The 26,767-nt window shown below is 48.5% G+C and overlaps 10 protein-coding genes across 10 annotated transcripts in view; 5 read left to right on the top strand and 5 right to left on the bottom strand.

Annotated features, from left to right (window-relative positions):
• SPPG_09508 (uncharacterized protein) overlaps positions 1-1,239 on the bottom strand; it is a gene marked incomplete at its 5' end in the record, with an annotated part of 9,839 nt that extends 8,600 nt beyond the window's left edge. Inside the window, 2 exons of the mRNA XM_016757678.1 lie at positions 21-122; positions 211-1,239. Coding sequence (XP_016605053.1) covers positions 21-122; positions 211-1,239 — 1,131 coding nt within the window. The remainder of the gene's footprint in view (positions 1-20; positions 123-210) is intronic.
• Positions 1,240-1,268: 29 nt separating this feature from the next.
• Positions 1,269-5,490, bottom strand: SPPG_09507 (uncharacterized protein; the record flags this gene model as incomplete). Its single annotated transcript, XM_016757677.1, has 6 exons — positions 5,049-5,490; positions 4,422-4,982; positions 2,224-4,351; positions 1,753-2,156; positions 1,592-1,704; positions 1,269-1,512 (listed from the first exon to the last, which is right to left on the bottom strand). Exons 1-6 carry the CDS (start codon positions 5,457-5,459, stop codon positions 1,269-1,271), a joined length of 3,861 nt encoding a protein of 1,286 aa, XP_016605052.1. The 5' UTR covers positions 5,460-5,490.
• A 278-nt stretch (positions 5,491-5,768) lies between these two features.
• On the top strand, positions 5,769-7,146 carry SPPG_07827 (uncharacterized protein; the record flags this gene model as incomplete). Its single annotated transcript, XM_016755979.1, has 2 exons — positions 5,769-6,359; positions 6,415-7,146. The coding sequence occupies exons 1-2, from the start codon at positions 6,036-6,038 to the stop codon at positions 7,144-7,146; spliced, it is 1,056 nt and encodes a 351-aa protein (XP_016605051.1). The 5' UTR covers positions 5,769-6,035.
• A 3,571-nt stretch (positions 7,147-10,717) lies between these two features.
• Positions 10,718-12,150, bottom strand: SPPG_07826 (uncharacterized protein). Its single transcript, XM_016755978.1, has 3 exons — positions 11,954-12,150; positions 11,042-11,890; positions 10,718-10,946 (listed from the first exon to the last, which is right to left on the bottom strand). The coding sequence occupies exons 2-3, from the start codon at positions 11,868-11,870 to the stop codon at positions 10,891-10,893; spliced, it is 885 nt and encodes a 294-aa protein (XP_016605050.1). The 5' UTR covers positions 11,871-11,890; positions 11,954-12,150; the 3' UTR covers positions 10,718-10,890.
• Positions 12,151-13,550: 1,400 nt separating this feature from the next.
• Positions 13,551-15,845, bottom strand: SPPG_07825 (uncharacterized protein). The gene has a single exon (XM_016755977.1). The coding sequence runs from the start codon at positions 15,657-15,659 to the stop codon at positions 13,800-13,802; it is 1,860 nt and encodes a 619-aa protein (XP_016605049.1). The 5' UTR covers positions 15,660-15,845; the 3' UTR covers positions 13,551-13,799.
• A 111-nt stretch (positions 15,846-15,956) lies between these two features.
• On the bottom strand, positions 15,957-17,852 carry SPPG_07823 (uncharacterized protein). Its single transcript, XM_016755975.1, has 5 exons — positions 17,682-17,852; positions 17,231-17,611; positions 17,081-17,168; positions 16,787-16,974; positions 15,957-16,731 (listed from the first exon to the last, which is right to left on the bottom strand). Exons 2-4 carry the CDS (start codon positions 17,279-17,281, stop codon positions 16,790-16,792), a joined length of 324 nt encoding a protein of 107 aa, XP_016605047.1. The 5' UTR covers positions 17,282-17,611; positions 17,682-17,852; the 3' UTR covers positions 15,957-16,731; positions 16,787-16,789.
• Positions 15,984-16,649, top strand: SPPG_07824 (uncharacterized protein; the record flags this gene model as incomplete). The annotated part of the gene is made up of 1 exon (XM_016755976.1): positions 15,984-16,649. One exon carries the CDS (start codon positions 15,984-15,986, stop codon positions 16,647-16,649), a length of 666 nt encoding a protein of 221 aa, XP_016605048.1.
• A 111-nt stretch (positions 17,853-17,963) lies between the features above and the next one.
• Positions 17,964-19,289, top strand: SPPG_07822 (uncharacterized protein). The gene has a single exon (XM_016755974.1). The coding sequence runs from the start codon at positions 18,130-18,132 to the stop codon at positions 19,081-19,083; it is 954 nt and encodes a 317-aa protein (XP_016605046.1). The 5' UTR covers positions 17,964-18,129; the 3' UTR covers positions 19,084-19,289.
• A 538-nt stretch (positions 19,290-19,827) lies between these two features.
• Positions 19,828-25,614, top strand: SPPG_07821 (exportin CRM1). Its single transcript, XM_016755973.1, has 24 exons — positions 19,828-19,952; positions 20,013-20,250; positions 20,330-21,008; positions 21,105-21,206; positions 21,273-21,345; positions 21,402-21,508; positions 21,565-21,680; positions 21,737-21,971; positions 22,031-22,181; positions 22,246-22,343; positions 22,401-22,535; positions 22,594-22,785; positions 22,846-23,007; positions 23,075-23,360; positions 23,423-23,574; positions 23,634-23,738; positions 23,795-24,008; positions 24,063-24,298; positions 24,355-24,502; positions 24,565-24,795; positions 24,853-25,027; positions 25,090-25,186; positions 25,245-25,369; positions 25,426-25,614. Exons 3-24 carry the CDS (start codon positions 20,922-20,924, stop codon positions 25,445-25,447), a joined length of 3,249 nt encoding a protein of 1,082 aa, XP_016605045.1. The 5' UTR covers positions 19,828-19,952; positions 20,013-20,250; positions 20,330-20,921; the 3' UTR covers positions 25,448-25,614.
• Positions 25,615-26,236: 622 nt separating this feature from the next.
• The window catches only part of SPPG_07820 (uncharacterized protein), a gene marked incomplete at both ends in the record, with an annotated part of 2,237 nt that continues 1,706 nt past the window's right edge, over positions 26,237-26,767 (top strand). Inside the window, 2 exons of the mRNA XM_016755972.1 lie at positions 26,237-26,314; positions 26,381-26,735. Coding sequence (XP_016605044.1) covers positions 26,237-26,314; positions 26,381-26,735 — 433 coding nt within the window. The remainder of the gene's footprint in view (positions 26,315-26,380; positions 26,736-26,767) is intronic.

Below are 26,767 nucleotides of genomic sequence, written 5' to 3'. Positions count from 1 at the left end.
GCGTCAATGAGGTTTTGGACAATGTCGCGATTATGCACATCCATCGTGATGAGTGCACCAAGAATGCCCCGTTGGATGCGGGTAAGATCTCCACGGACGAGGGCGGCCACGCCGGCAAGATTCTATAAGGTTAGGAAGGTTTTAGATACCGTAGTGCTATACATGCCAACCGAATGATTGCGAATAGATTTCGTAGCGTGTCCTACTTACCCGGACACATTTTTCTTTGAAAGCCACCAGACTCTTGACTGGATCTGCTGTCTTCAAACATTCGCCGACATCTCTACACCACAAGACCTGATTTCCCGTTAAAACTACCTGCCCAACATGTTCTCTAACCCAATCCCCGCGCTTGGCATCCTCAAACTCTGCCAATGCCTGTTTAATCAACCGCCGGAGAACGGCTACCATGCCTTCCTCCACGCTTCCCAGCCACGCCTCCACGTTACCACGGGCTTTGATTGTTTTCAGGAATGGCACGCGCTCACCCTCGGGACTGACCATCGCGGCAATGTCAATGCTCTTTGGATCCGATGAAGAGAATTCAAGAGATTTAATGGCATCGAAACACTTGCTGAGATGTGGTTGAACTGCCTGCGGGTTTCGTGTTTGGGACAAGATTTCGAGGAGCTCTTCGTTTGATAGGAAGTAAAATCGGGGGAACAGTAGCCGCTTGCTCTCCAGATAGTCTTCGAGACATTTCTGAATCTGATCTAAAAGGACATTATTTTGCCCCATTGTTTCCAATAGACCGGGTGTCGTGCCAGATTTCATGGCATTGGGATTTCGATAGACTTTTCTCATCGTGTCCTTCCAGCTACGGTCGACTTGAGCAAACATTCGGGCTTCATCGGGAAGTTGGCGTTGGATGTCTGGAGCAGAAAAGATGCTCTCAAGATAAAGCCAGTTCCGTTGACACGTCAACCATGCATCCAGTGTTTCAGCAAACAAAGTCAGCTGCTTGTCCCATCTATCCACTTCTGTGCGAATGGGCCCAATAAACCGTGATCCTTTGATTGTCGCAATGGTGACCTGACTGTCCTCTAGCAATGTTTGTATATCGTCGACGGTGCCCAGAATAAATACATCCTTGGCGTCTCGATAGGAAGCAACAATAAATTCGGCCTCGTTCCAGTTTTTGATAACTTTACCCAACATCTCTTCCAAGGCTGCTTCAGAACCAGCTTGACTCGAGACGTTACTGATTTCGTCTTTGAAATCAAAAACGCGGAGGTCCATCAGCCTCTCCAAGGTGAACGTTTCGTCTTTCACCAGTGCTTTCCGAGGGCGTCTGTGAATCTTTCCCAATGTCGCGGCTTGAGGGCGGGATTGCGGAGGTCAACAATCGTCGGATACATGCTTCGGTACTCATCAACCATGGCTTTGAGTCGAGGAACGACTTCGTTTGGCGGGAGACCCTTGTCCAGGTTATAGACGGTTTTGATGTAAGCTTGGATTTGGTTGTTGATGTCCTCCGTGTTCAGCATATCAAATGACCCTTCTTTCCAGGACCTAGTGCACGAAGAAGGGACATTGCAATGTTACATTTATCGTCTTATGGAGCACTACTTGGGTAAACTCGAACACCTACCGAGTAATGACTTCCCAGTCTTTCAAACTCATCCAGAGCGTTCTTTTCAGCTCCACCTCATTCTTCGTCTCCTCCAACTCCCCCATTTTAGTTGGTACACCAGGGATCGCAGCCTTTCCCGGCTCCGCGGCCGCCGCAGCACCCTTCTTCATAGCTGCCACACTTCCGCCATCTTTGAAAAGCTCACCCCATGTTTCATACCGTCCTTTTGTAGCATCAACCTTCTCCAACTGTCCTCGTAAGTCCTCCAGGAATTTGATAACCATGTCACTCTTGGCACCCGGATTGAGCACCATTGGGTCTTGTGCGCGATTGCGAATCTCTGAAACTTCCGTCATGAGGTCTCCCATTGATTTATCAAGTTCCGCCGAGAATTTGTTGATGTTCTCTTCTTTCGTGTCCGACGCCATATCGACGGCTTCTTTCAATTGGCGAAGGGTTGGTCCCAAGGTTTGGTACAATGCCAGGTCTGTCGGCTGAATTGCAATCTTGTACTGATCCATCAAGTTGTAGAGGCGTGTGACCTCATCGTAAAGTTGCTCCACAAGGGGCATCGAGTCCTTAACTATAGCGGAAATGTCCAAGTGATGAGTGTCATTATTTAGATTGATGTGAGCAATCTCTTATAGTACCTTTCTCAAGCCACTCCAAGTATTCGACAAAGCCTTCAACGTTTCCAGGCTGGGTATTGAGAATTCTAACCCATGTCTGAACTTCATTCAACAGCAACTCATTCTTATCCCTCGCAAGACCAGGTAAGATCTTGGCAACTTCCGCAAAACATCTTTCTGGACTCGGGACAAGAATGCTTTTGAGTTTCGTAGTGTCAATAAGCAGGTTGTTGATCACGGAGGTGGTTGGAATTGCCGCCATCGTTTGACGCTGAGAGGAGAATTTGGCGAGGTGATGCTCGAAAAAGTCAACGACTGGAGAGAAGGTTGTACCGTCCGGGCGAGTAATAATTGTAGATCCTAGTTCGAGGATACTCGATTGCTTTTCTGTCTGCGTGCCCTCGCTCTCCTCTTGGTCTCCGTTCGACGGCTCGACAGTATTCGCTAAGGAGGCCATTAACACGGCCGCAACCCCTCCCTCAACAGGTTGATTCCCGGCAGTAGCCAGCACAACGGCTACATGACCCGCAGCTGCCTCCAAGGCCCTTAACCCCTCAAACTCTTCGTTCTCAACCCACATTCCACGAACCTCCTCCCAAGTCTTCATCCACTTTGCCGCATTAGAGAAGATACCCACAAGCACACCGCGAATACGGCCACATACTTCCCTAAAGTACGCACCCTCTGTTATGATTGCGGTAATTTGAGGACCTTCGCCGTACTCTGCCTCTTCCAAGCCTCGAACAGACGAGTAAGCTCCGCCAGAAACGCTGGCAGGGTCCAGATAAGATATCGTATTTGTGAGAAGAGAGACTTTCTCGACAGTATTGAGATATAGTTTGAAGAGGATGTCAATTGCTGCAAGATAGTCTGGGAGGGAGGGTGCAAAGTAGAGATTCCGCACAGCGGCAGCAAGCTGTAAGAGAAGCTCAGTACGGAAGAGCGGAACGAAGGCGGCCTTCTCCTTTTCCTTTCCATGATTGGAGGAGATATTGCTTGCCGCTTTCGTATCTCCGACTTTTTTTCCAGCTCCATCGGCAGGAACCAGTCGATCGTCTACGTCCATCATGTTCGTGCCTCCAGCCATGAGCCCTTGTTCTTCAATAACTTCAATCAACTCCAACTTTGGCATTGCAGCCTTAATAATCCGACTCAAAATGCCAAAGAAGCCGTCGAACCCAGCATCGGCAAGTTCCGTTGTTCCGACCTCCTCGCCTACAACAACACCGCCAACCTGGACACCACCATTGGGAGCCATACCAAACGCATCTGCACCGCTGACAGAGCCAGTTCGTTCCAAGCCAGGTCGAGCACGACCATTGTCTTCATTCTGCAGTAATTCTGACAAGCGCCCTTCGCCAAGCATTCCAGGGTCAGAGATCACAATGGATCCGCTGCCGGAAGAGTCTACGAACACATCTTCATCCATGCATCCACGGAGGACGAACCGTAAAAGATCACGTACACTTTCAATGGTCAAGATATGAAGGGTTGTGACGATCATGTAATCGGCGAGCTTGACAAAACGTTGAAGACGACGACATTCCGTGCGTCGAGCAGCTTGCTCCGTGTAAGTCAATTTTCGAGGTTCAATTTCCTCCACGGCTTTCTTTAGAGCACTTGTGGGCCGACTGCCACTCGATAAAGGCGCCAACTCATCAGGTTTATCTCCAGATTCTCCCTGGTGATTTTCTGCCCATTCCACTTCAAAGCCCTTTTCCCGCAAACACGCCACTCCAGCCTGCTCTACCAGTCGGCGTACGGTAGTCTCCCATTCTTTTAAAGAGCCCGCACTTTCCTCAACCCAAGCCTTCTGCTCCTTCACAAAGTCCGCTAGCTCGTAGCTGTGCTGCTCTTGTAACTTAACTAATCGCTTGTTGGTGAGCACATCAACGCATCTGACGCGAATTTCCAAAAGGGTTGATCGAAGAATCGGGTGAACTAGGAACAGGTTCTTGGCCAGTTGTCGACGGTTTTGCGTGATTTTCGTATGAAGCACTGTTCTGCGCCAGAGGCTGAAGCACTTCCACAAGCGATATCTTGCAAAAAAGGGGATGCGCAATAAATTATGAAACAGCTTATATTCTCGGAGCCACTGATTTAGAGGTGTAAAATCACCGTGGCCTTGATGATCAAAGTGCGTTACTCCCTGATATTGTTCCAACCATTGTCAGACGTGCAACGAAAATGAGGCGGAGATGTATGATAACAAGGCTTACCGCTGCACTGATAGTATAGTATCCTCCGTCTTTATCCACATCGGCGTAGTCTACAATCTCAAGATTATAGGGGTTGAAAGTCGGCTGTCCCCGCTTTACCGACAGTTTTACAGCGTTCAAATACACAAACTCTTTCGAGGTAGGACACGATTCTAAATGACGGATAAAGGCAAATAGGTCCTTTGTCGCTCGCTTTGTCACCACACCCTCGTCTATCTGCTGTAGAACGGGTTTCGACGCTGGGTATTCCACTCTGTCCATTTCAACTTGTTCTCGCCTGCCGGGTTCGGATATGCGAATCCGTTTGACATCGGGCTGGTCTCTTGAACTGGTACCGATGGGAGGAATAACTGGAGGTGTGAGTGCGCGAAATGCTAATGGCGGCCTACTGAGTGGCTCTTCAGTCGCTTTGTGAGGCATGTGGATATCGTTCACACCTTTGAGCTCAGAGGCCATCTGTAACGCCCGTTTGCCGGATTGGGATCGCGCGGAGCTAGCGGGTATGACGAGTGGCTTTTTGGCTCTTAGTACGGATCTTTCGGATCTTTCCCGTGGGCGGGACTGTAGAAATACAAGATCTCATTGAATGATTTGGTCCTGAACCACACTTTTTTGGCAGATACTTACAGCAGCTGGTGACACGGCCTCGGCAGATCCATGGATTGAATGATTGTCCAGTGGCATCAGACGTTCCCCGCTTCCCGGTCTTTTTGGCAACGCCATGACTCTTCTGACGTCAAAGCGTGGTATTTCACCCTTGCCGGCGACAGTATGCAATCTAGCCGCCAGTGCATGGGCTCGTTCTTCCGCCCTCCTCTCTTCAACAGTTTTGTAACCATAGGGAGAACTCTTTTTTCGGAATGCAGCAGAGCTGGCGTGTCGCATGGGTGGAGATGCGGAGCGGTCGGATGAGAGGTACGACGTGAGTTGTTGTCGCGACGATTGTGAAGGGGATCGTGACATGGATACATGTCCAGCTGTTGTTGAGTTTGCAGCATCCTCTCCCTCCTTGGGAGGAAGGACCGAACCCTCCAACATGATGGGACCCCGGCGATGTGCGTAAAAGCTGCTAGAACTACGTACAGATCTTGCTGAACCAGACTCCGCAGTAACGTGTACGCGCCTCGTAAGCATGCACGTGACATCCTCCGACGAGCCTCTGGCTCGCGCTTCCCTTGAGAGATGCCCCAAGCAGGATGCATACATCTCGCTCGCTTGACTAGATTTGGTTGTTTCTTGTTCCTCGTTATGCGGTCTTTGCTCGTAGCAGCGGTCTGCCGCGTTTCTTTGCGGTCTGGAACTGGGTTCATTTCCATACCCTCAGTTCGCAGCCCAAGTCGCGCAAACGGTCCATCTATTGCCAGGACAGTAAATTTAAGCGACACTTGAAGGTGCTTCCACCAGGCCATGTGTAGACAATGCACCACATACAATGGTTGATATGAGCAGAACACATATGAGTCAAGCCGTGAGGCTTTTGTGCATGACGTAACGGAGGACCCGTTCAAAGCTTCCCAATTATAGTCTTGTTTTCATACGAACCATTTGTTGATTCTCTGAGACTCTTAACACACGACAACGACCTCTGACACTCTTAACACACGAAAACCATCAATGTGCAGTCTACAGGAGGAGGATGCTATGGAGGATGACAAACCATGCCAAAGTATCTCATCCCATCAGACTTGTCCGATGGAGATAGTTACACCGTCCGACGGTCAAGCAGTTGTACAGGTGTCAGAAACAGCTACCTTACAAGGGCTCTCGTTCGAGCTAAAGCAGAGGATATGTGAATTGATTGATCCCACTGATGCTAGAAGCCTGTCTCAAACAGCTCGAGTGTGGCGGCAAATACTGTCTCGGCGACAGTTCTGGCAAGAGAGGCAGATTCTGAGGTTCGATCGTGCAATCCTATTAAGTGCTGAGCTAGACAATAGGGTAATTGAATTGTATTGGAATTTGAGATAGATGGTTCTTACCCCGCTTGTTTTAGGTCTTGGACACCCAGTGCAAGGCCTGCGGGACGACAAAACTACTTTCAGAGTTCACTGGCAAACAAAATTGTACAAAATGCCATCCAGATGAAACCATCCCTAAAACAAACGCCAAAAAGGAATACGTATTAACCGAGAAGGATTTATCCAAACTCTATTATGTCCGGCGTAAAAATCCACGGTACAGAAGCACACGCCCAATGCATCTCTACTTGCGCTCTGACGTTGCCGCCTACGCATATGCCAAATACCACGGTCCCAAAGGCCTCGCAGCAATGCACAAGAAAATGCGCAATCTCGAAAAAGCTAGAGAAATGCATACTAAAGCCCGCATCCAAGCCCGACGGGAAAAGCTTGCAAAAGAACTTAAAGTCTACCATCTTGACCTCCGAGACGATTCAAAGACATGCAATGATTACATTCAGGGTATCAACAATGTCACACTCCCTGATGCCGTCAAAACCATGCGTCACATGCATATTGTGCACATCCACACCAACTACCACCAACTATTGGACCAAAACCTGGATGCAGCACGTAACGCAGGACAAAAGTCCCCTGGATTCGTTAAAGTGTGGGAAAAGACAAAGAAAAAGGTTGAACGTGAGGCAATGGAGGAGCTGCGGAGTGCGGAACGGGGGTATTGGGCATTACCGGCTAATAAACGGAATGCGGAGATGTGCGCGTGTGGTAAAGTGTTGTTGAAAGATTGGATGGCGGCTAAAAAGTAAGTAAACACAATTTGCCTTGGATGTTAGAATACGGTGATTGAACTATTGTTTAAGGACACCCGCCTTGAATGATACAAAAAGTTGAATCAGTCTGGTGAACATAATTGCAAGGAAATATCCGTTTTGCGAGTGTGTTAATGAAGATATAAGAAAGGTCACCCTTGCAGGCAAACGCTCGATCAGTTCTATGGTTTGCGGTACTATCCGCGTCGGAATGAAAGACTTTTCCAATCCGCTCGAGCTGCGCGACGTTGTGCATGTACCCAGTTTGTGACACGACCTGCTCTCCGTTTCAAAATGTAATGCTCACGGCGTCGATGTTCTTTTCAAGCATACCGGTGAAGTAGTTTTCACGCACGACGGCCAAGACATCGCTAAAGGTGTACGCCGCGGCAAAGCCTTGGGTTGGACGCGGAAGCCTGCACTGTAGAAGTCTCTACCGAAATTGCCCATGCTAGACTAGGACACTGCGGTAAACATGTATTGCCAAAGATGGCAGACGCTACGGACGGTTGGTCCGTAGTGGGTGATTTTAATACAATCAAAGATTGCGAACCCTGCTGGTTGGCCAAAGCAGCCAGACTTCCTTTCCTTTCTGGTAATGACGAACCAAGGGAACTTTGTGACCTCGTACATTCCGATTTGCAAGGCCCATTTCAGATTCCCGGCTACGACGGGTCGCGTTATTCTCTGGAGTTCATCGAACACAAATCCAGAGTGGCAGCAGTCTATCCCATTGCAACCAAGGACTTGAAAACCATCCTGGCGAAGTTTATTGAATATAAAGCATGGATAGAAAAGCTTACCAGTCGATCCATCAAGATTTTGCATACCGACCGGGGCACTGAATACCTCGGCGCTGTTAAGAAATATCTGGTTGAACATGGAATCCAGCACCAGACATATGCAGCCTATTCTAGTCAGCAAAACGGCAGCACCGAACGCTGGCATCGTACAGCACTCGATCGTGTACGAGCAATCTTCGCTGAAACCAAGCTTCCACAAGATTTTGGCCTGTGCTGCTACAAATGGCAGTATATCTCCACTCTCTCAGTTGGACCCGCCTAACCGGCAAGACGCCCCACGAGGTACTAACTGGCAAGCGTCCTGACGTTGCCCACCTGCTGCGTATCGGATGCGTGGCTTATATGGTCATCCTTTTGAAAAGAAGAGATAAAATGGGGAACAGAGCACGGAATTGTTACCTACTCGGCTATGGACACCCTACGGGCACCAAGCCTTATCTTTCGTGGGACCCCGGCCATGATGAGGTGGCGATCTCCCGCGATGTGGTTCTTCAAGAGGACAAGGGCCCGGAATTGGCCCATCAACAAGATCCCGCCACACTCGATCTTCTCGACCCGGCGCATGGAGAAGACGATGACGAATATCCTATCAAGAAAATTCTACATGAATGCAACCACCGGGCGCACGGGAAACAATACTTGCTCAAGTTGGATATACAACTCCCACCTGGGAGCTGGCAGAAATCCTTCAAGACACTAGCGCTCTTGAATTCTGGGAAAACCGCACTCATGCCTACTCGACTTTTGCATACGCCACGCGATCGCGCAAACCGTCGATCCCAACGCTCTATCATGGAAACAAGCCATGGCATCTGAGAATGCGAAGCAGTACATGGAGGCAGCCGCCAAAGAGCACAAATCACTAGTCGATAGTGAGACTTGGGAACGAGTTCGACGTCCGCCGAACAAGCGCGTAGTCGGCAGCCATTAGGTATTCTGTCCGAAAGGTCAATCCAGATGGCTCATTCAGCAACTTCAAGTCCAGAGCTGTAGCCCAAGGCTTCATTCAACAATTCGGTCTCGATTACTTGGATACCTACGCACCGATTCTCGCATTTCCCGCGCTGCGTTTATTCCTCGCATATTCTGTTCAAAAACGGATGGACATTCACACTATGGATGCTGAAACCGCTTTCCTGAATAGTCCCATGGACAAAAAAGTCTACATCGAGCAATTTGAGGGCTATGAGGCCGCCGGCCACCCGCGTAGTGAATGGGTGCTGCGTTTAAGAAAAGCTCTTTCAGTTTAAAGCAATTCCCCCTGTTGTCGTACAACACACTCAAGAAAGCTCTACTTAGACCTATGGTACACTCCGATGTCGGTCTGTGCCTGCGTGTTCTATAAGTATGCCCCTACGGAGCGTACCAATCCAGGCGCATCAAAGACCCCTAACACGCTGATTATCCTTATGGTATTCATCTGTTGAGTGTGTATGCTCCAATGTTATGCAGTGGTTGTTAGACAAATGGCAAGCAACTTGCAAAGAAGGGTACCAGTGGCAAGGGTTGTGGTGACCACAGTGGCAAACGAGTGTTGTGATTGGAGCAATCACAGTATTCTCACACGTGTGTCGCTTCGGTCACAGGTGTGGATTAGGATTTTTTTTAGGGTTAGGGTTAGCTGAGTATACAATAGAGAAGGCAAGCGTTTTAATGATCAACAATAACAGTTGCTCAGTTCTGGTCATTCACGTAGTCACCGTTTTTCATGTGTATTCAACCACTGCAGACAACCCAGTTGTGAGGGTAGGAAGCACAACAGTTGCTGGAAATCACAACAACAAGGAGTCAGACCTTTGTGAGGAGGTAAAGTTCCTGCAGAAAAGAAGGTTCAGCCAAAGTGCATGATGATTGCAGAGTGAGAAAGTGGCCTACTGAGAGAATTATGCTCTATGGGCAGAACAGAAGTATGCCAAGCACCGGACCACAGAGGTGTGGCGGCACTATCACTTGGTGAAGGATGCTCAGAAGGACCTAGGTGTGGACACTGGGCAGCATGCATGGTTAAGAACCGATGATTTGGGAGTGGGTCCGAGATGCCTATGAGACCTGAAGGTTGAGGGAGCTGGCACTAGGGGGTAGGGAAAGTCCTACCAAGAGCATGAGAAGTGTTGGGTAAGGTTGAGTTTTAGGGCTTGCTCCTGCAACTAGACTTGGTGCACCTGAGAGGTGGATAGCTCTGTTAGAAGCTATGCTGTCACTGCGGAACATCTCTAAGTGTCAACAGAATAGTGAAATAGTTGTATTGTAGAAAAATGCGGGTGCTAAGTATAGGACAGATCACATGATGACTTCCTGACTTTCAACCTCTACTTTTGAGCGTGTAAGACAATTAACTAAGAAACCGTTTTAACATTCTTGTAGCCACGATTCAGGGCTTTCTAGAACCGTTTTGATCTTGTCGATAACTTAATAACTCGCAGAGTTATTCAAGTTTCCGTCCTTTGTCATTTCCGATGAAAGCAGGCACCCACGCGGGCGCGTCATGGGTACCCACCCACACATGGGGATTACATGGGCATCCGTACCCCAACCCACCGTTTGGGCACCCGCGGGAGATGACAGATGTTGTTTGCTTGCAGGGTGATTGAGCGCATCTGGAGCTGCCAAAAAGTTCCATGAGACGTTTGGTGGGCCTCCACACACCCCTCACGGGCCTCCGGCGGACATTCGTGTCATTTCTGAGAGTAAATAATTGAAATCATACTTTGGAATGGGTCCAACAAAAGTAAACCCCTCTTTAATGCCATTGGTTCCCACAAGGCCCTGCCTGCTTTTCTATCACCACTCGACAATGCAAGTACTTGACAAAATTAACACTGAACATCAATCTGATTAATGCATGATGCGCTGCAAACATAATTGTAAGCGCATCTCATCTCCAAAAGGGAATTCTAATTCTTCCAGCTCAATAATATCTACTTGAGCATCGGGGACCTCAAGCCGGGGACTTGTGTGTGTTCCTGCGGATATTGGTCGGGTCATCCGCTAAAGCTGTTGTAAAAACAAGAAACCATTTGAGTATTTAAAAGAAAATTTACTCTCCGCGCTCTTTCCAAACACCCTTGGTAAAAGGTACAAGTTTTTACCTCCTTCCCGCGTTTCTTGACTAGGAGGATCGCTCGACTGTCCGGGACGCTTAACTTTCATAATCTCCTCCACCGTAACGCCAAGCTCGGTAATGGACCAAATCTCGATCGCGCAGGTGATGCCCCGGATGTACGAGTCCAGCGCGCCATAGGTGGTGAGTACGCTCACCAGCTTGAAAGCGGATTCGGCGAGCTTCACCACAACACACATGATTATAATAGCGATTTGAGTATGGCTTGCTTGGAGGTTGACACCCTTTGTCAACGTTTTTTGCGAGTCTCGAATCTTGACGATGAGCCAGATGTCCACCACGAGGACCATGACGAGGTAGAGGAACAATCCGGCCATCGCGGAGGATTTACCGATACTGTTGAAGTAGTAACTTTGGATAAAAGTCGCAACGTTTTCCATGTTGCATTTCGCCATTGCAATGTACGTCATCAGGTGGTCGATAAAGTAAAGCGCAACTATGAGGAATGCCCACGATCTAATCCCCCACGTTGCCCGCCGGTTGCGTGGGTAAATGAGTGATTCGAATCGGATCACGGAAAAGTAAGTCAAAAAGTACTGCTGAAAGTCGCTACAATTGTTGGCCAGGAAGGATGCAATTGTTGCTGGTTTACCGTACCGATCGTTAAGGATCTCGTGGGCAATGATAAACATGAGAATGTTGGCGACGGCGGAGAGGAGGATGGAATAGAGCTGAAGTATGACGTTCCTGTTTTTTGGGTGTTTTCGTGACCAGTTTATGAGGGCTGAGGAGGTGATTCCGAGAGCGAACCCCGTGAATAAGATCCCGACTTGACGTTGTTCTCGAAGCGTGATCATTCTGCGTGGTGGATTCGTTACTAATGTTTACAAGATAAGTTCTTGGTTGAACTAGAAGGTCAGAAGAGGTGGTGGCAACAAACCCGGCAACCGAGGGAATCAATTCGCTGGTATTTTGGTAAACGTATGGAATAAGGAAGAGTAGGATAGGACTGCTAAATTTCAGGCTGATCTTTCAAGTTACTTTTGATAGGTATGAATAAGTTATGACATAACCGATTTCTCAGGCAGGTTTGACAGAACTGGCGGGACGAAATATGAAGCTTTTATGAACGTTATGTGCATTAACCGCAGTCTAATTTGCGTCAAAGTGTGGGGCATGTTTTTCTGGGGTCATGATTGAAGATAAGGAAATTCCATTGTTTAGACACCAGGAACAATGGACAGCCAGCAGCACCACGCGCACCATTGTCTCTTTATAGATGCTACCATACTATGAATATCTATATACCACGCAACCAAACATTATACCTTAGGGTTAAGTTTAGGTATGAGCATGGGACACAGGAAGAGCTTACGAGATGACATATACACTGCTTACATAGAAGAAACTGACACTAGCTAACTACACCAGGGAAGAAACCGGCGACAACCGGTTCGGAAAAGCTAATTTAAGCTTGGACGTTGATCCGGAACTCTTGATGGGATTGAAGCCAGAGTCTTCGCAAGAGAGTTAACATCAGTGAGACTCGCAAGCCGGAGGATTTTTGTGAACAAAGGCTTGGAGACTAAAACTGCATGTCAGCCAGATGACAGAATGGAACAGATATGATGCCTGTTGAAATTCATTAATTTCATCGAGATTGTCATGGGACGGTAACTTGCATAACTAGGCGAGTTGTTAACTTATCAACAAGACCAAAACGGTTCTAGAAAGCCCTGAATCCGCGCTACAAGCTTGCAAAACTTATTCTTAGTTAGTTGTCTTATGTGCCCAAAATTAGAGGTCAAAGTCAGGTTGCCACCCTGTGATCTCTCTTGACACACAAGGTGCCCAGAGCCATTCTCCAGCATAGCTTCTAACAGAGCTATCGACCTCTCAAGTGCAACAAGTCTAGTTGCAGGCAAACACCAATAACTTGACTTTACCCAACAATGCCATCAGTACATACCAATCAAGCACCGTTCATGCAGTAGCATAATAGTACCTTTAATAGCAAATCTTTGTGGTAGCAACCAATTCCTATTGCTATTGCAGTTGGGTGGACGTGGCTGTCATACTCTTGTGTGTGTGTGTGTTCCTGACGTGGTTCAGTACCAGCACATATCAAGTAGGGTTCCCTATGGGAATATGGTTTGTTCAGCTAGATGAAGTCTACCACTGTATAATCACTGTATGTATGACCCCTGTCTCAGAGCATCAAGACTCTTATATGATGCACTGAGACAGACGGAAACGGCTCCTGGTTGAAACGTCTTCACCAACAACGTCTTGTGTAGGACCGTCTTTCATTTTGAAGCCTCCTGGCAACTTGAGCCCCAGTGCCTGCCTGACATCTGCGGCCTTGGTGGTCAAAAGGTCGGGGTTACGTTGCATTTCGTAGTAAAGAGCAAGGGCAAGGCTGATGGTTCCAACAGCCATCATGGCGGTGGAACTCCCGGTGTTACGGTTAGGTTAGGCTATGTATCTACTGATGCGGGTGAATATCAATGAATAGGGCTGGGCAAATGCAGGGAATATTGGAGTTACAGAGAGGAGCGGGATTATATCTCATTGTGCATAAAATACCAAGTGGAATGTTTAAACATGCAAAAAGGAAACATAACAAAACAAGACTATTAAAACTCCAGAAAAAAAAAAGACAATTCACAAGCTAAATCCAAAAAGAAGCATAATAAAACTCAAAACACATAGGAAAACAATAAAAGCTAATCAACATTATATAAAGGAAAAAAATCAATACCACCCTGCGGAAATCTACAAAAAGACTATTTGACTTTAAACTCTCCGCTCATCTTTCTCCAGACCCGTTTCACCAAGCTCGAAGTCCGCTTCTTTTCTACAGGAGAAAGTTTATCTAGAGCCAAAGCCTCCGTAAACGTGATGGGTTCGTCCCGTTGTTTTGTTACAAGTTGGGCGGGGGTGTCAACGACGCTCGGGGGAGGGGTGGACGGGGGGGTTGGTTCCATTTTAGGCGGAGTGGTAGTGGTAGAGTCCGTGGAGCTTGGGCGGTCGCGGCGTCCCGAGGCGATGAGGACGGGTGGGGTGTCTAGAGAGGGACGGGAGCGGGGGCGGCGTCCAGAGGCAATGAGGATGGGTGTGTCGGCTTTGGGAGTTTCAGAGGAGGCTGATGGGTCGTTGGGCTCGCCTTCCGCTTCTTCGATGGGAGGTAACGGGGCGGCAGCTGGGACATGGACAGCGTCTTGCACTTGCTCGGCGGAAGGTGCTGCCCCTTGAACGGGTTCCGAGTCTGCAGATCCAGCCGCGTTTGCAACGGCCAGATCAGCCAATTTCCGGAGTTGTTCCAATCGAGCCGTGAGCATGGCTGCATTGGTTTCGTCCTCGGACTCTGTGTCGTCTTCGTCCTCATCGTCCGGCTGTCGTTCTTGTTGAGCATGACCGTTGAGATCAATGACGGATGCGGTTGGTCCACTGTTGCCGTGTGGTAAGGGAGCTTGCCGAGCATCCACCATGTCATCCTCGATATCCTCTTCAGTATCGTCATCCTCGTCATGGTCGTCGTCGTTGTGTTGTTCAGTCACATACATGTAACCGTCCTTTTCATCCGTAGCGCCATGATTGGTCAGTCGCCTTCCAGCTTTCACAACTGCCAAGATATCTTCAAGAGAGAAATTTAAGCCTGGGCCCGAGTCACCACGGGCACGAACTACTTGCTCCTGCTTAGCGAGTTCCTTGAGCCACTCTGCTTCCCTCCAGTCCAAATGGTTACCGTCTGACGGGCCAAGACCCCACTGTGCGGCACTTTCGCGTATGACCTCGCGTTTGAGAACGAGTTCGTCCCATCGCACTGTTTTGGAAGTACGAGACGGGACCGAGTTGCAGTCGGTTGCGCCATCCGAAATGGCAGCCACTTTTTCCAGAGCGTCTGTGAGTGTTGCTACCAATGTACGAACCTGCTCTCCAGCGGCCCAGAGAGCGGCATGGAGCGAAGCACGCTCATCTTGCCATTGACGTTCGCGGGTGGCAAGGGCTGAGAGGAGAACCGACGTGGCGCCAGGGGGAGGTTGTGTCAAAGGTGGAGATGACGAGGACGAGTGTTCACTCGTGCTGCTATTATCGGCTGTCGCCGCGTTGGACTGCACGAGGGCAGTGTTCAAGTCACCACCAGCAGCATTAGCACGAGACGTTACGGCCTGCACCGGCGAGCCATTTCCTTCAAAAGGCACCTCGCCTCCATGCCGGCGCAACAATAACCGAAAGGAATCCCAGTCGCGGAGATCCGAGAGGAATGCGGGAAGTACATTGGGGTGACGAACGAGCTTTTCCGCTAGTGGATCCACCAAGTCGATTTGATCCTCTCCTGAGTCATCATCCCCGTCCTCGCTAGAACCCAGCTTGCCTCTTGTAGTTGGTACAGGTGTCGTTGGCGAGCTCGGACCATCCGCCAATACTGTTTTGGCAAACTCTGCAAACCGCAAGCCACCCGGAGCCCCTTCCTCCCAAAACGCCCGCAAAACCCTCAGGGCATCCCTCGTCTTGCGCTGTGCCTCTGCAATGGAGACGGCGTCTTCGGCAATGGACCACTCGACTCGCCGGTCACCGTCGTACCCCGGCAAAGACCCCGGCCGATGTGGTGTTATCGTTATTCGCAAATAGGTTGCCGGCATAGTCAAACAAGTACTCGTGCTGTTGGTGGTAATGAAGGCGCAAATGTGTGTGTGTGCGTAGCGTCAGTTATTACAGTGTTCAGCGCTGGCAAATCGTCTCTGCGTCGTTCACAGTTCCCAATGGAAATGGTTTCTACAAATTTCACCCAAATGGCCAGATGGAAGAAATGCCCAAACCAAATTCCGTCTTCCGTCCCGCCCTTCCCCCTTCCTTCACACCTTTCTTTTCACACAAAAGGGGCTACTAAGCAGTCCGAAACCACGTGATACGGACATTGGGGCTTTTTCATTTTGGGGCTTTTTTTATCTGAATTTTGGCCAAGAATGAGCGACAATGAGGATGAACTGGACTGGAGGGCGTTGGTAGAGTATGCAGGGATCGAGGACGTGCCTAGAGGGCAGCAAGATGCATTCATACGGAGCGCTCGCGCCGAGATTCAAACCCAATTGCGGTCGGCGTTGGATCAGTTGCGCTCAGCGTTTCCCGTCGAGTTTGGCTCCATCAAAGCCGTACGAGACCCGGACGACATGTCAGAGGTCTTTTCGGAATTGCTGGACTTGATACCAGAGGACAAGAGACCCCTTGTCCGCATTCCGGCAGGGATTTCAGAGTTTCTTTTACTGACGCACGACACGGAGGCGTCTCCGGACGCGGATTTTGGTTTGCCCGTGGTGGGTGGTGATATTCACCCGACCGAATCAAGTCTTGTGAGGATTGAGATGGACTATGATGAGGAACTGGATGTTATCGGACAGGAGATGGGGTTCTGGGTGTGCCTGGTCAATGGATCGAAAAAGTCAAAGGTGGCATTTGGAAATGTTTACTATGGGGATTTGGAAGGCAAGGAAGCGGTTGCACCCGTGTCAGAGTCGTTTGAAGCCTTTTTCGTGCAGTGGAGTGAATTCATGTGCCAAGCATTTGCGGATGCAAACAGCCAAGAGGAAAAGAAGGAGGCTTTACAAAATTTTTACACGCAATTTGAACAGTGATGTTGTTTGAACAGTGATGTTGCACTGCACTGAATATACAATGTCGTCCACTCTCTGCAGCGCACTGAAAGGCAGAGTGTATCTGGCATGTCTCATTAGTAAAAGGGATGATTTGTATTCAGACACATCATGCAGACCTGCTACGATGACGATGACGACGACTCTAGTTCACTCTTGACTCGATCGATTTTTTCCTGAATGGACGAATCCTTGTCGATGCGGGTTCCGATGCGAACAGTCGTGTGGATGCGAGGGACGGCGTGGCGAGTGTGAAGGGAGGTATGGCAGGATTTAATGGCCTCCATGACATGGTCCCACTCTCCCTCTGTAAGATCCGGAAAGTACATGATGAATCCAATGCGAAAAAAGATGATATGCCAATTCATGCTCTGACACTCATGCATCCATTTGTCGCATGTCATGTTCCCTACCAATGTTTGTGCCACACGAGTGCATGAGGTACTTGATGTGGGGAGAGGCCTGGAGGGTCTGCTGGACAATGGCCACATACTTTGTCAGCTGGGAGCGAATTTCGTGTGAGTGAGGTGTTGCCAGTTGAGTGCATAGCAAGATGGACATACAGATGTGCCCACACCCAATGGAATGAGACAAAAGTCTGCAACAACTTTCATGATGACAACGATGCCAACGATGACAACGACGACGGTGACGACGACAAGTGCAAGGAAAACGACGAGGGCAACGAACGCGAGCAAAGCGTTGAATGACACGTATCATCTGATATCACGTGCTATGGCAGGTGGCACAGCATGCGCGTTTCACAAGAACAGAGTTTCATTCCAATCGTTGCTGTGCCGCTGTCACGCATATGGGCGGAAGCTCCGCCATCCAGTTGTCCTTTGGACGGCATGACCCTCTAGATTACTTCCACTCCATAGGCATGTCACTAGAACTAGGAAGAGACACGTTCCTAGGCATACGACACGAGTCCATAGCGCTTCCTTGTGAAGGTTTTAGCAACACTGGAGGAGGGAAGAGTCGTTGTATACCGTCTCAACAATCTGGCATCACCTTTTGTCGCTCGCCTCGCTGTCTGTTCATCGCATGCACTCGATCCCCCACACACTCTCTGCACCGCTTCCATCCTGTGCACGTATATTCTCTGGGCGCACATGCCATGTCCTGCTTGCATCGCCTCATGCGGACGGAGGATAAACCATTTCCCCTCCGTTTCAAACCACACAAATGACACAAATGACTGAACTTTGATTTTGCTTGGTTCAATGGGAACACAAATTCGCTATCGCTTACATTCCAATGCATCTTATTCACAATGGAATGAGGATACGAACAAAAAAGGAGGGAAATTCTCACACTGAACTTTTCACCTCTTTTTCATTGTTGCCGTCGTCCATCGCCCATCGCCCACCGTTGTCGTTGCCGTCGTCATTGGAATCATTAGTCTTATCGCTTTTGTGGACTCTGGAGCGGATGCAGATAGAGGCTCTTTGAGTCCATCATGAAGTCATTCGTCGTTTCAATCCTCCTCCTCCTCTTGTCGTGCCCATGGTTATGCACCGCTGCCAACAAAGAGGAGGAAAAGGCGACGGCCCTCTTGAAACTCTCCCACGAGATACACGGGAGAATAGGGGTGCCCATGCTGTACGCACGTCAGGCTCCCTCTGGAACCAGTAACCCTGCGACAGTCCCACCTTCCACTCAGCAATCCCCCACTCCATCCTCCTCCCCGACGCCGTCCCAACAGTCTCCTTCACCCGACCCGCCAATCACCACGTCAGACGCTCCGGCACCGTCTCGCACAGTCTCCCCGCCTCCCATCACCAATGCCCCGCCTTCAGAGACCGTCGTCATTACTCGAACAGGCGATAATGGCGCTCCAACCGTTATTGTCACCGTGACAAATAGGCCTAGTGGGCAGGGAAACGTAAACACACGTAATCCAAAGGCAACGACCTCAGGCGTCCCCGCTCCTGATAGCGAGGCAGGAGACACGACAAAAAAGAGCAGCAGCACGTCCGTCATTATTGGTTTGTCGGTCGGTGGGGCTGCCATTGTCATTGCCGGTGTTGGCATTTTTGTCTTTCGCAAATTGGGGCTTAAACCCTCGAAACGCTTTCGCGGTCGTCTGGCGGATCTGGACGCACCCGGGGTCAGCCCCACACCTACCCAACCTTCGTCCCCTTCCACCAGTCCCGTGCCCGGCCCCCAGGACCGCGACAAACGCTTTCTTCACGACACGATTCACGTTTCCCAATCGCCCAGTGTCACGCCCTTTGGCGCCCCTGTCTCGGCCCAGCCACAGGAAGCCTATGTACCCTATGAATATGCTTATGCTCCGCCTTATGCAACCGCAGCCGCTCATTCTACGGCTGGGTACGATGCCTATGCGCCTGGTCACGGGCCGTACGCTGCATATCAGGGCTATGACACGTCATCGCAGCCGAGATATTAAATGCCGAGATAGAGAGGAGCCGAGAGATTTGGAAATGCCGCCAGAAAAATGGACACTTTTTATTAACAACGTTGATTGCATAGAGTTTGTATCTGATCCTTTTTTTGTGACATGTAGTATCGTTTCTGTGTGTATGTGTGTGTGTGTTGCGCGTGTGTATTTGGAGCTGGATAGTTTTACTGATAATATACTGTCATTTTTGCACACTACTTACTTTTTGATCCTGATTATACAATGTCTGATCGTAAACTATCTACGCATTGTCACATTTCACTTTTAAGCTCACTTGTTCCAAAATGGAATCTAGGATCATTACCCTGGCGGACGCCATGTAAGGGTAAACCCATAAATAAAGGGGATCTTCGTGCCTCCCATGAGGGTGTTTTGTTTCCCATTAATCCGTCGCATATTCTTAGTACTATGTCCAGCCAATTTTGTGCATCAAATCTTTGGAACGCATTGAACATAGTGTGGAGGTGATTGAAAATGGCACTAGGACCCATTATTATCCGGATTAATCCTGTTGGTCATATCACATAATCAGCACCCCCTCTATCACTCAGATTGGTGTGGCATGCATGTAATGTTTTTTTTTTAAACTGCGGTGAGGCACATGCCAAAGGTCTATAAAAGGGGGGCCTTTTGCTGTCTCTCCCCTTCCTCACCAGTTCCTCGACTCTCAAACCATCTGCGCAACTCTCATCACGACCCACATGGCAAGTCTCATCGCAACTCGGTCCAATCATGAGAATGCAGATGTGGTGGTGTCGAGGACCTCGCCCACCTGACTACAACCAACTGGAACCAGCAGCAACCACTCGGAACCAACAAAGCTGCTATTATACTGCCACATATGTTGAGCTTGGTTGGTATGTACCAATGGCATCATCTCTTTTCATTCTGCCATTCTGTCTGACATGCAGCTTTAGTCTCCAAGCCTTGTCACTGAAAATCCCCCAGCTTGTGACGCTGCCCAGTCGATTCGCTCCTGGATGCAAGAGTCTGGCTTCAATGCCATCAAGAGTTTATTCCCTGGTGTAGTAGCTAGTCCCAGTTTCTGTCATCTCTACACTATTCTACACAAGTCTGAGTCGAGTCGCGCCTGGAATGGTCTTTTTCAATGAGCATCTTGGTCAGAATGTGATGGGAAAGAACTCTGCGCGTTGGGTTGGTAAAAATGTCTGACGACGCTCTTCATTCTGCGCAAAAGTGGATGGTAAACATGTTTTACTCGTTCTTGTGACAGCGGCAGGTGTCGCTATTCACACCAATAGCTGAACGATTGTGGTTGTGGGGGCTGGCCTTTATACCAATGTAGTTTTCGGTCGTCGGGATTGTTCAGAGTTCCTTGTTTTTTCATTGCTAATTTCCCCTGTGCCTCGAGGTGAGCTGGACAGGAAGTTCAGTTGCTGGAGGTCTTTACGTGGCAGCTTTCTAAGAAGATGTCTGAAGCCCGTGACATTGAGTGGCACAGACTAATGATCGGCACAGCTTTCTTATCTAGCGGCACAGCGACTCTTTTAATGTGACTGTAAAAACTATCCCCTCGTGCCGGACAAACTTCAACATTATTTGAAAAGGTCGCCCATAGGAAACGATCCATTGCTGATCGCATCCACGCATCCGCTTTTTTTTTTTTTTCACAGCGTTCATCGGCGACGGGCCTGTCGTGCAGGCAAAAATAAAACTGTGTGGACAGGGTCAAATAGGAACGAACGCCGAGTTTTTTCGACGCCTACGGTGCATTTTGCCAGTCATCACCCCCTTCAACCGTACACTCCCGGACCTCACAGACTTTTGCTACGACACCACCTTTGACTGCGCTACTTGCTGACACTATGGAGGGAATTTTGGACTTTGGGACGGACCTGGATATTGGTCTGTTTGACCGCGTGGTAAACACAATGTTCCTCGGTGGACCAGAGGTACGAAAACTAGAGATCCGGGCGAACGAGCATGCCTCGACGCACCCATAGGTTGATATTGTGCTCAACCTTTCTTTTTCTTCTGTCTACTTGCAGCAAGCTCAGGCGAACATGATTTTGGAGCAATTTCGACAACATCCTGATGCTTGGAAGCGCGTGGATGCTATCTTGGAGCGGTCGCAAGTGTTGCAAGCAAAGGTACGGCCCAACAGCCAAGGTTGCTGAATTGTTACTGTTTATCTGACGATGCTCATACATCTATAGTACCTTGCTCTACAAATATTGGAGAATCTGATCAAAACAATGTGGAAAGCGCTCCCCCAAGGAGAACGAGGAGGTAAAGATACAAAACCTGCATATCTTTCCACTTATTGACAAATGGTCCACGCGTAGGAATTCAAAACTTTGTTGTCGCGTTTATTGTAAAGAATTCAAGTACAGATGAAGCATTAGAAAAGAACAGACTTGTACTGGCAAAGCTGAACATGGTCCTCGTACAGGTAAACACGTTTTTGGGGCTTGAAGGTGTGAATTATGAGACCAATGACCTCGTTAGATCCTAAAACACGAATGGCCTCACAACTGGCCTACCTTCATTCCTGAAATTGTAAACTCGAGTAAGACGAATCTGGCCCTTTGCGAGAATACAATGAACATTCTGAAGCTATTGAGGTGGGTCTTGGCACATTATCAGGGTATTCTCGGAATCTCCATATTAACTTGCTTAGTGAGGAGATTTTCGACTTTTCGGAGGAGCAAATGACGTCGAAAAAAACCCAAAACCTAAAAAATACCATGCTGGGCGAGTGTGCAGAGATTTTCCAACTCTGTCACGTTGTGCTGGAAAAGGCCCAGAAACCCAGCTTGATCATTGCAACATTGGAGACGCTCCTACGATTCCTCAGCTGGATGAACCTTGGCTACATTTTTGACACCAATCTCATAAATATCCTTCAAAATCGGGTAAGAGCAAGGTTGATTTCCTAATCATGTTGATAGCCACGTATTTGACCAATGTACAGTTTCTCGGTGTTCCGGCATTCCGCAACGTGACTCTAAAATGCTTCACCGAGATTGCTGGATTGCAACTGGGGGCGGAGTATCAGGAAAAGTTTGTGCTCATGTATAACCACGTAATCGCTACCATACCGAGCGTGCTTCCACCAGAGACGAGTAAGATCCCCGTGTTCAGCGGATGAACAAACATCGGGCGGGTGCTCATTGGTTGAGTTTTTAGATATAGCAAAAGCGTGGGAAACGAGTTCGGATGCGGAGCAGCAATTTATTCAAAATTTGTCACTCTTTCTAACGACGTTTTTGGGGAGACATTTAAAGGTTAGTCTGTTCTGGATGAAAATGTCGCATAATCTCGACTAACGTGGGACTGTACAGTCATTGGAATTTGCGGCGGGACAACATGGGCCTACAAAAGAATATCTTTTGCTTGGACACCGATATCTTTTGCGGATTTCAGAGGTTGAGGACCGCGAGGTCTTTAAGATCTGTTTGGAATATTGGACGACCTTGGTATGCCTGCCAGCAGCTGCTATTTTAATGTGCACCCCTCACATGTTTTTTCTTGTAGATTGCGGGGCTTTTCGATGAACTGCAAGCAATGCCACATAGTGTCGACATGCCTTTGCTGAACCTCGGTGCTGTTTCTGGAATAAATCGCACATCCTTTGCCCCGAATCTGCCCTTGAGAAAGAACATTTACGCCGAGATGCTATCTCGACTTCGGGTTATTATGATCGAGCAAATGGTGAAACCTGAGGAGGTGGGTCACGCAGAAACGTCTGTCAACGATTGTTGGAACTGACAGGTATGATTTTGGTAGGTTATTGTTGTCGAGAACGATGAGGGAGAAGTTGTTCGTGAGACGCTAAAGGAGAGTGACACCATTGTGCTGTACAAGAGCATGCGAGAGGTGTTGGTGTATTTGACGCACTTGGATGTGGAGGACATGGAGCGGATCATGTCAGAAAAGCTGGCAAAACAGGCAAGTCCATCCTGTTCCTCTGTTTTCCATGATTGTACATGCGTTGTACCCTAACAGATGTAAACAGATTGATGGATCGGAATGGTCATGGACCAACTTGAACAAACTCTGTTGGTCGATCGGGTCTATTAGTGGAGCCATGAGCGAGGATGTTGAAAAAAAGTTTCTGGTGACTGTCATCAAGGAGCTTTTGGGGCTCACGGAAATGAAACGAGGCAAAGATAATAAGGCGATCGTGGCGTCTAACATTATGTATATTGTTGGCCAATATCCACGGTTCTTGAAGGCGCATTGGAAATTTTTGAAGACGGTTGTGAACAAGCTGTTTGAGTTTATGCATGAGCTTCATGAGGGTCCGTGAAATCGCGTTGGGCAAAAGCGTGTGAATGGCATGCTTACGGAGCTTCCTTTTTAGGTGTGCAAGAGATGGCTTGTGATACATTTATCAAAATCGCTCAGAAATGCAAGCGACATTTCGTGATTCAGCAGCAGCATGAGGTTGTTCCCTACATTGAAGAAATACTGGCGACCATGGACCAAATCACATCGGATTTGCCCCCACCGCAGGTGAGCCTGATAATGTGTGCTACTCCGTTATTGTCGTTGGTTATTTATTTCCTTTTAAGATGCACACATTCTACGAAGCGGTCGGGTACATGATTTCCGCTCAGCCAAGTAAACCACAACAAGAGCGGTTGATCAACAAGTTTATGGAGTCAGCTAATGCGGCGGTAGGTCAAGTCGTTTTCTGACCTCGTATGACGTGACTAACGCGATTGCATATTAGTGGGATGCCAAAATGAGCCAAGCGCGGGTCAAACCAGAAATCCTTCACGAGCCCGACACGGTCAAGCTCCTGTCACATATCATCAAAACCAATGTTGCGGCTTGCACGTCCATCGGAGGTCCCTTTTATGTGCAAATTGGCCGGAATTTTATGGATTTGTTGGGTCTTTACACGGCTGCCAGTGGAATTATTGCAGAATTGGTTGTAACACAAGGTACGGGCGAGTGTTTCTGGTGGCCTCGTTGATGGGTCCTCATGTTGTTTTCAGGGCTTATTGCTACCAAGACGCCCAAGGCACGCAGTTTGCGGACAATTAAAAAGGAGATTCTGCGGTTAATGGAAACGTACATTGGCTTGTCGGAAGAGAAGGATCTGCAGATTGTTATGCAGAACATTATACCACCGCTGCTGGAGGCCGTTTTGGGAGATTATGCGCGGAGTGTTGAGCCAGCAAAGGACGCGTTCGTCTTAACTGTCATGGCGAGCATCATCAACAAACTGGGGGTATGTTGTGTCTCACTTGGAACGTGTACAAAGTCCTCGTTCTCATGTGTTTGTAGGATTTGATGGATGACAAGATTCCTGCTGTGCTGGGTGCCGTGTTTGAGTGTACGGTGAACATGATTAGCAAAAACTTTGAAGATAATCCTGAACATCGAATTGGGTTCTTTACATTGATGCATGCGATTACACAGAGTTGCTTCAAAGGTATGGACAGAATCAAGTCAATTCGTTCCCTCTGGACATGTGCTCACTATCTTTGTTTCTAGCCGTTGTACAAATGCCGGCACCTCAATTCCGCGTCTTTTACGACAGTGTCATATGGGGTATCAAGCACACAATACCCGATATTAGCGAACTGGGCTTGTCGATCATATCGACCATGGTAACACAGTTTGGCGCGGTGGACCCAGCGCTTGCGAATCAATTCTACCAAACGTACTTTGTGAGCCTGTTACAAGATATCTTTTTCGTTTTGGTGAATCCTTTCCACAAATTTGGTATGTTGCTTGTTGTTGTTGCAAGAATGACATTGGCTGTGACTGACTATATGATAGGTTTCCGATTGCAATGCATGATCTTGCGGGACATGTTTAATGCTATTGAGACAGACCGGATCAAAGTGCCTATTTTTGACCCAACACAAATTCCTACCCCTGTTGCGACAAACAAGGCATTCCTTCAAGACTATACCACAGATCTGCTCCTAAAGTCGTTTGCACATTTGCAGAGGTTTGTCCTTTCCTGTTTGGTGTGTTTTATCTGGGATGTGTGTTGACTGTGGGGCTTTATAGAGTGCACGTACAGACATTTGTTGCTGGGCTATTTGTGACGTCACGAGATTTTGAAGTGTTTTTGCCCCATGTGCGGGACTTCTTGGTGACGCTAAAGGTATGAATTAACCGATGGAGTTACTTGGTATTTGCATTGAGCCTTATGCTGTTGTTAGGAATTTGCTGGTGCGGATAATAGTGACTTGTACTCTGAGGAACGGGAAAGGGAGGCTGCCTTGAAGAAAAAGATGGAGATGGAGAAGGCGCTGAGCATTCCTGGCATGATCAAGCCAAGTGACAGGCAAGTCTTTCTGTGTACACTTATTTGCAAGGCTTGAACTTACTTTTTGTCTTTAGAACGGATGACATGGCTGATTAGCCAGTGTGTTTTGTGTGATTTAATGTATTTGGGGACGCAATATGAGTAGATAGTACACATGACTCCACGCATTTTTAAGTGGTCGACCCTTGTATAATAGGTTTGGTGCTGCAAAAAGATATCACCATTGCATCGATGCCCGAGGGTTTTTGATGTGGGGAAAAAGCGGTTTATGTGGGGTTTGGGAACCGTTTTCATCGTTGAGGGACCGGCGGCCCATTTCTTGTACCCAACGATATGGGGATGGGTGTTGTTGATCTCACGGTTCATATCGTCTCGTGGAAGTGTTTCTAGCGTAGGTTCCCTTGCCATGTCGCTGTTGCGCGAATCACATGTATTCCTCATTCGCCTCAAACTCGGCCTTGATGAGATGTTTACCCGGTACCATGATCAGCCCCACAAACCTCCGTTCCCCTAGTCATATCACACATGAACCAAAACGACAATATACAGCAATGGAACTCATGGTCTTTACCATTCTTGAATTCTTCTGCACCAGCCAAAATGGTGTTTTGCCCTTTATCGATGCAGACAAAGTGCCCGATAAAGATCCTGCCATCAGATATCGTGATACGTGCTTTATGGTTTAGGTAGTCTCGTAGGCGTTGGATGTGGGCCGAGTCCGGCATTTGGATTGCAAAGGCAGAGCTCAGAACAAAAACAACGGCCGATCGGCGTCCTTTACGCGAGAGTCACGTGCTGTGGTGAAGGTTCGCTGGAGAAGCAAGCGAGTTGCTTTTTGCAGTTTTTTGGTGTGGGCGCAGGGAACGATTAGATTTACTGCAAGTCATGGCTCCCTCGACAAAAGAGATTTCGGTCTTCATTCGGGAGGCGGCTCCTCATTTAGATGGGGAGTTGAGGGATTATGTACGCTTCTAAACTCGACTTTTAGCATGAACAAAATGGTAACTGATTGTTTCTGGTCATTTCCAGGTCTTGGGGTATTTTGACGATCCCTCAAGCGATCGAAGCCAGGAAGGTCTTCAAGACTTTCTGGAGCCGCTCCTAAGCGAAGCAGGGAGTTCAAAAGACGAGATTGACGCGCTATGTGAAAAACTGGCTGCTCTCACACCGTCAACAAAGCAGTCGCTCGCTCATGGAGGTGTCGTAGCATTGGATGGGCCAGTCGTGATGAACCAAACTGTATCCACGACGCTGGAATTTACACGGGCGAATATTGGGGACATTCGACATGGACACTCGACGAATGGACCTAAATCATCCACGGTGGATCAGAGAAAGTTACGGGCTGCTGAGAAAAAGTTGGCAGAAAAAAAGGCGGCGAGGGGTGGGTTGTACGATCCGGATGCGATCCCAGTG

Source organism: Spizellomyces punctatus, assembly GCF_000182565.1.
Source record: "Spizellomyces punctatus DAOM BR117 chromosome Unknown supercont1.17, whole genome shotgun sequence".
Lineage (NCBI taxonomy): Eukaryota > Fungi > Chytridiomycota > Chytridiomycetes > Spizellomycetales > Spizellomycetaceae > Spizellomyces > Spizellomyces punctatus.
This window is presented reverse-complemented; position numbering and strand designations above follow the sequence as displayed.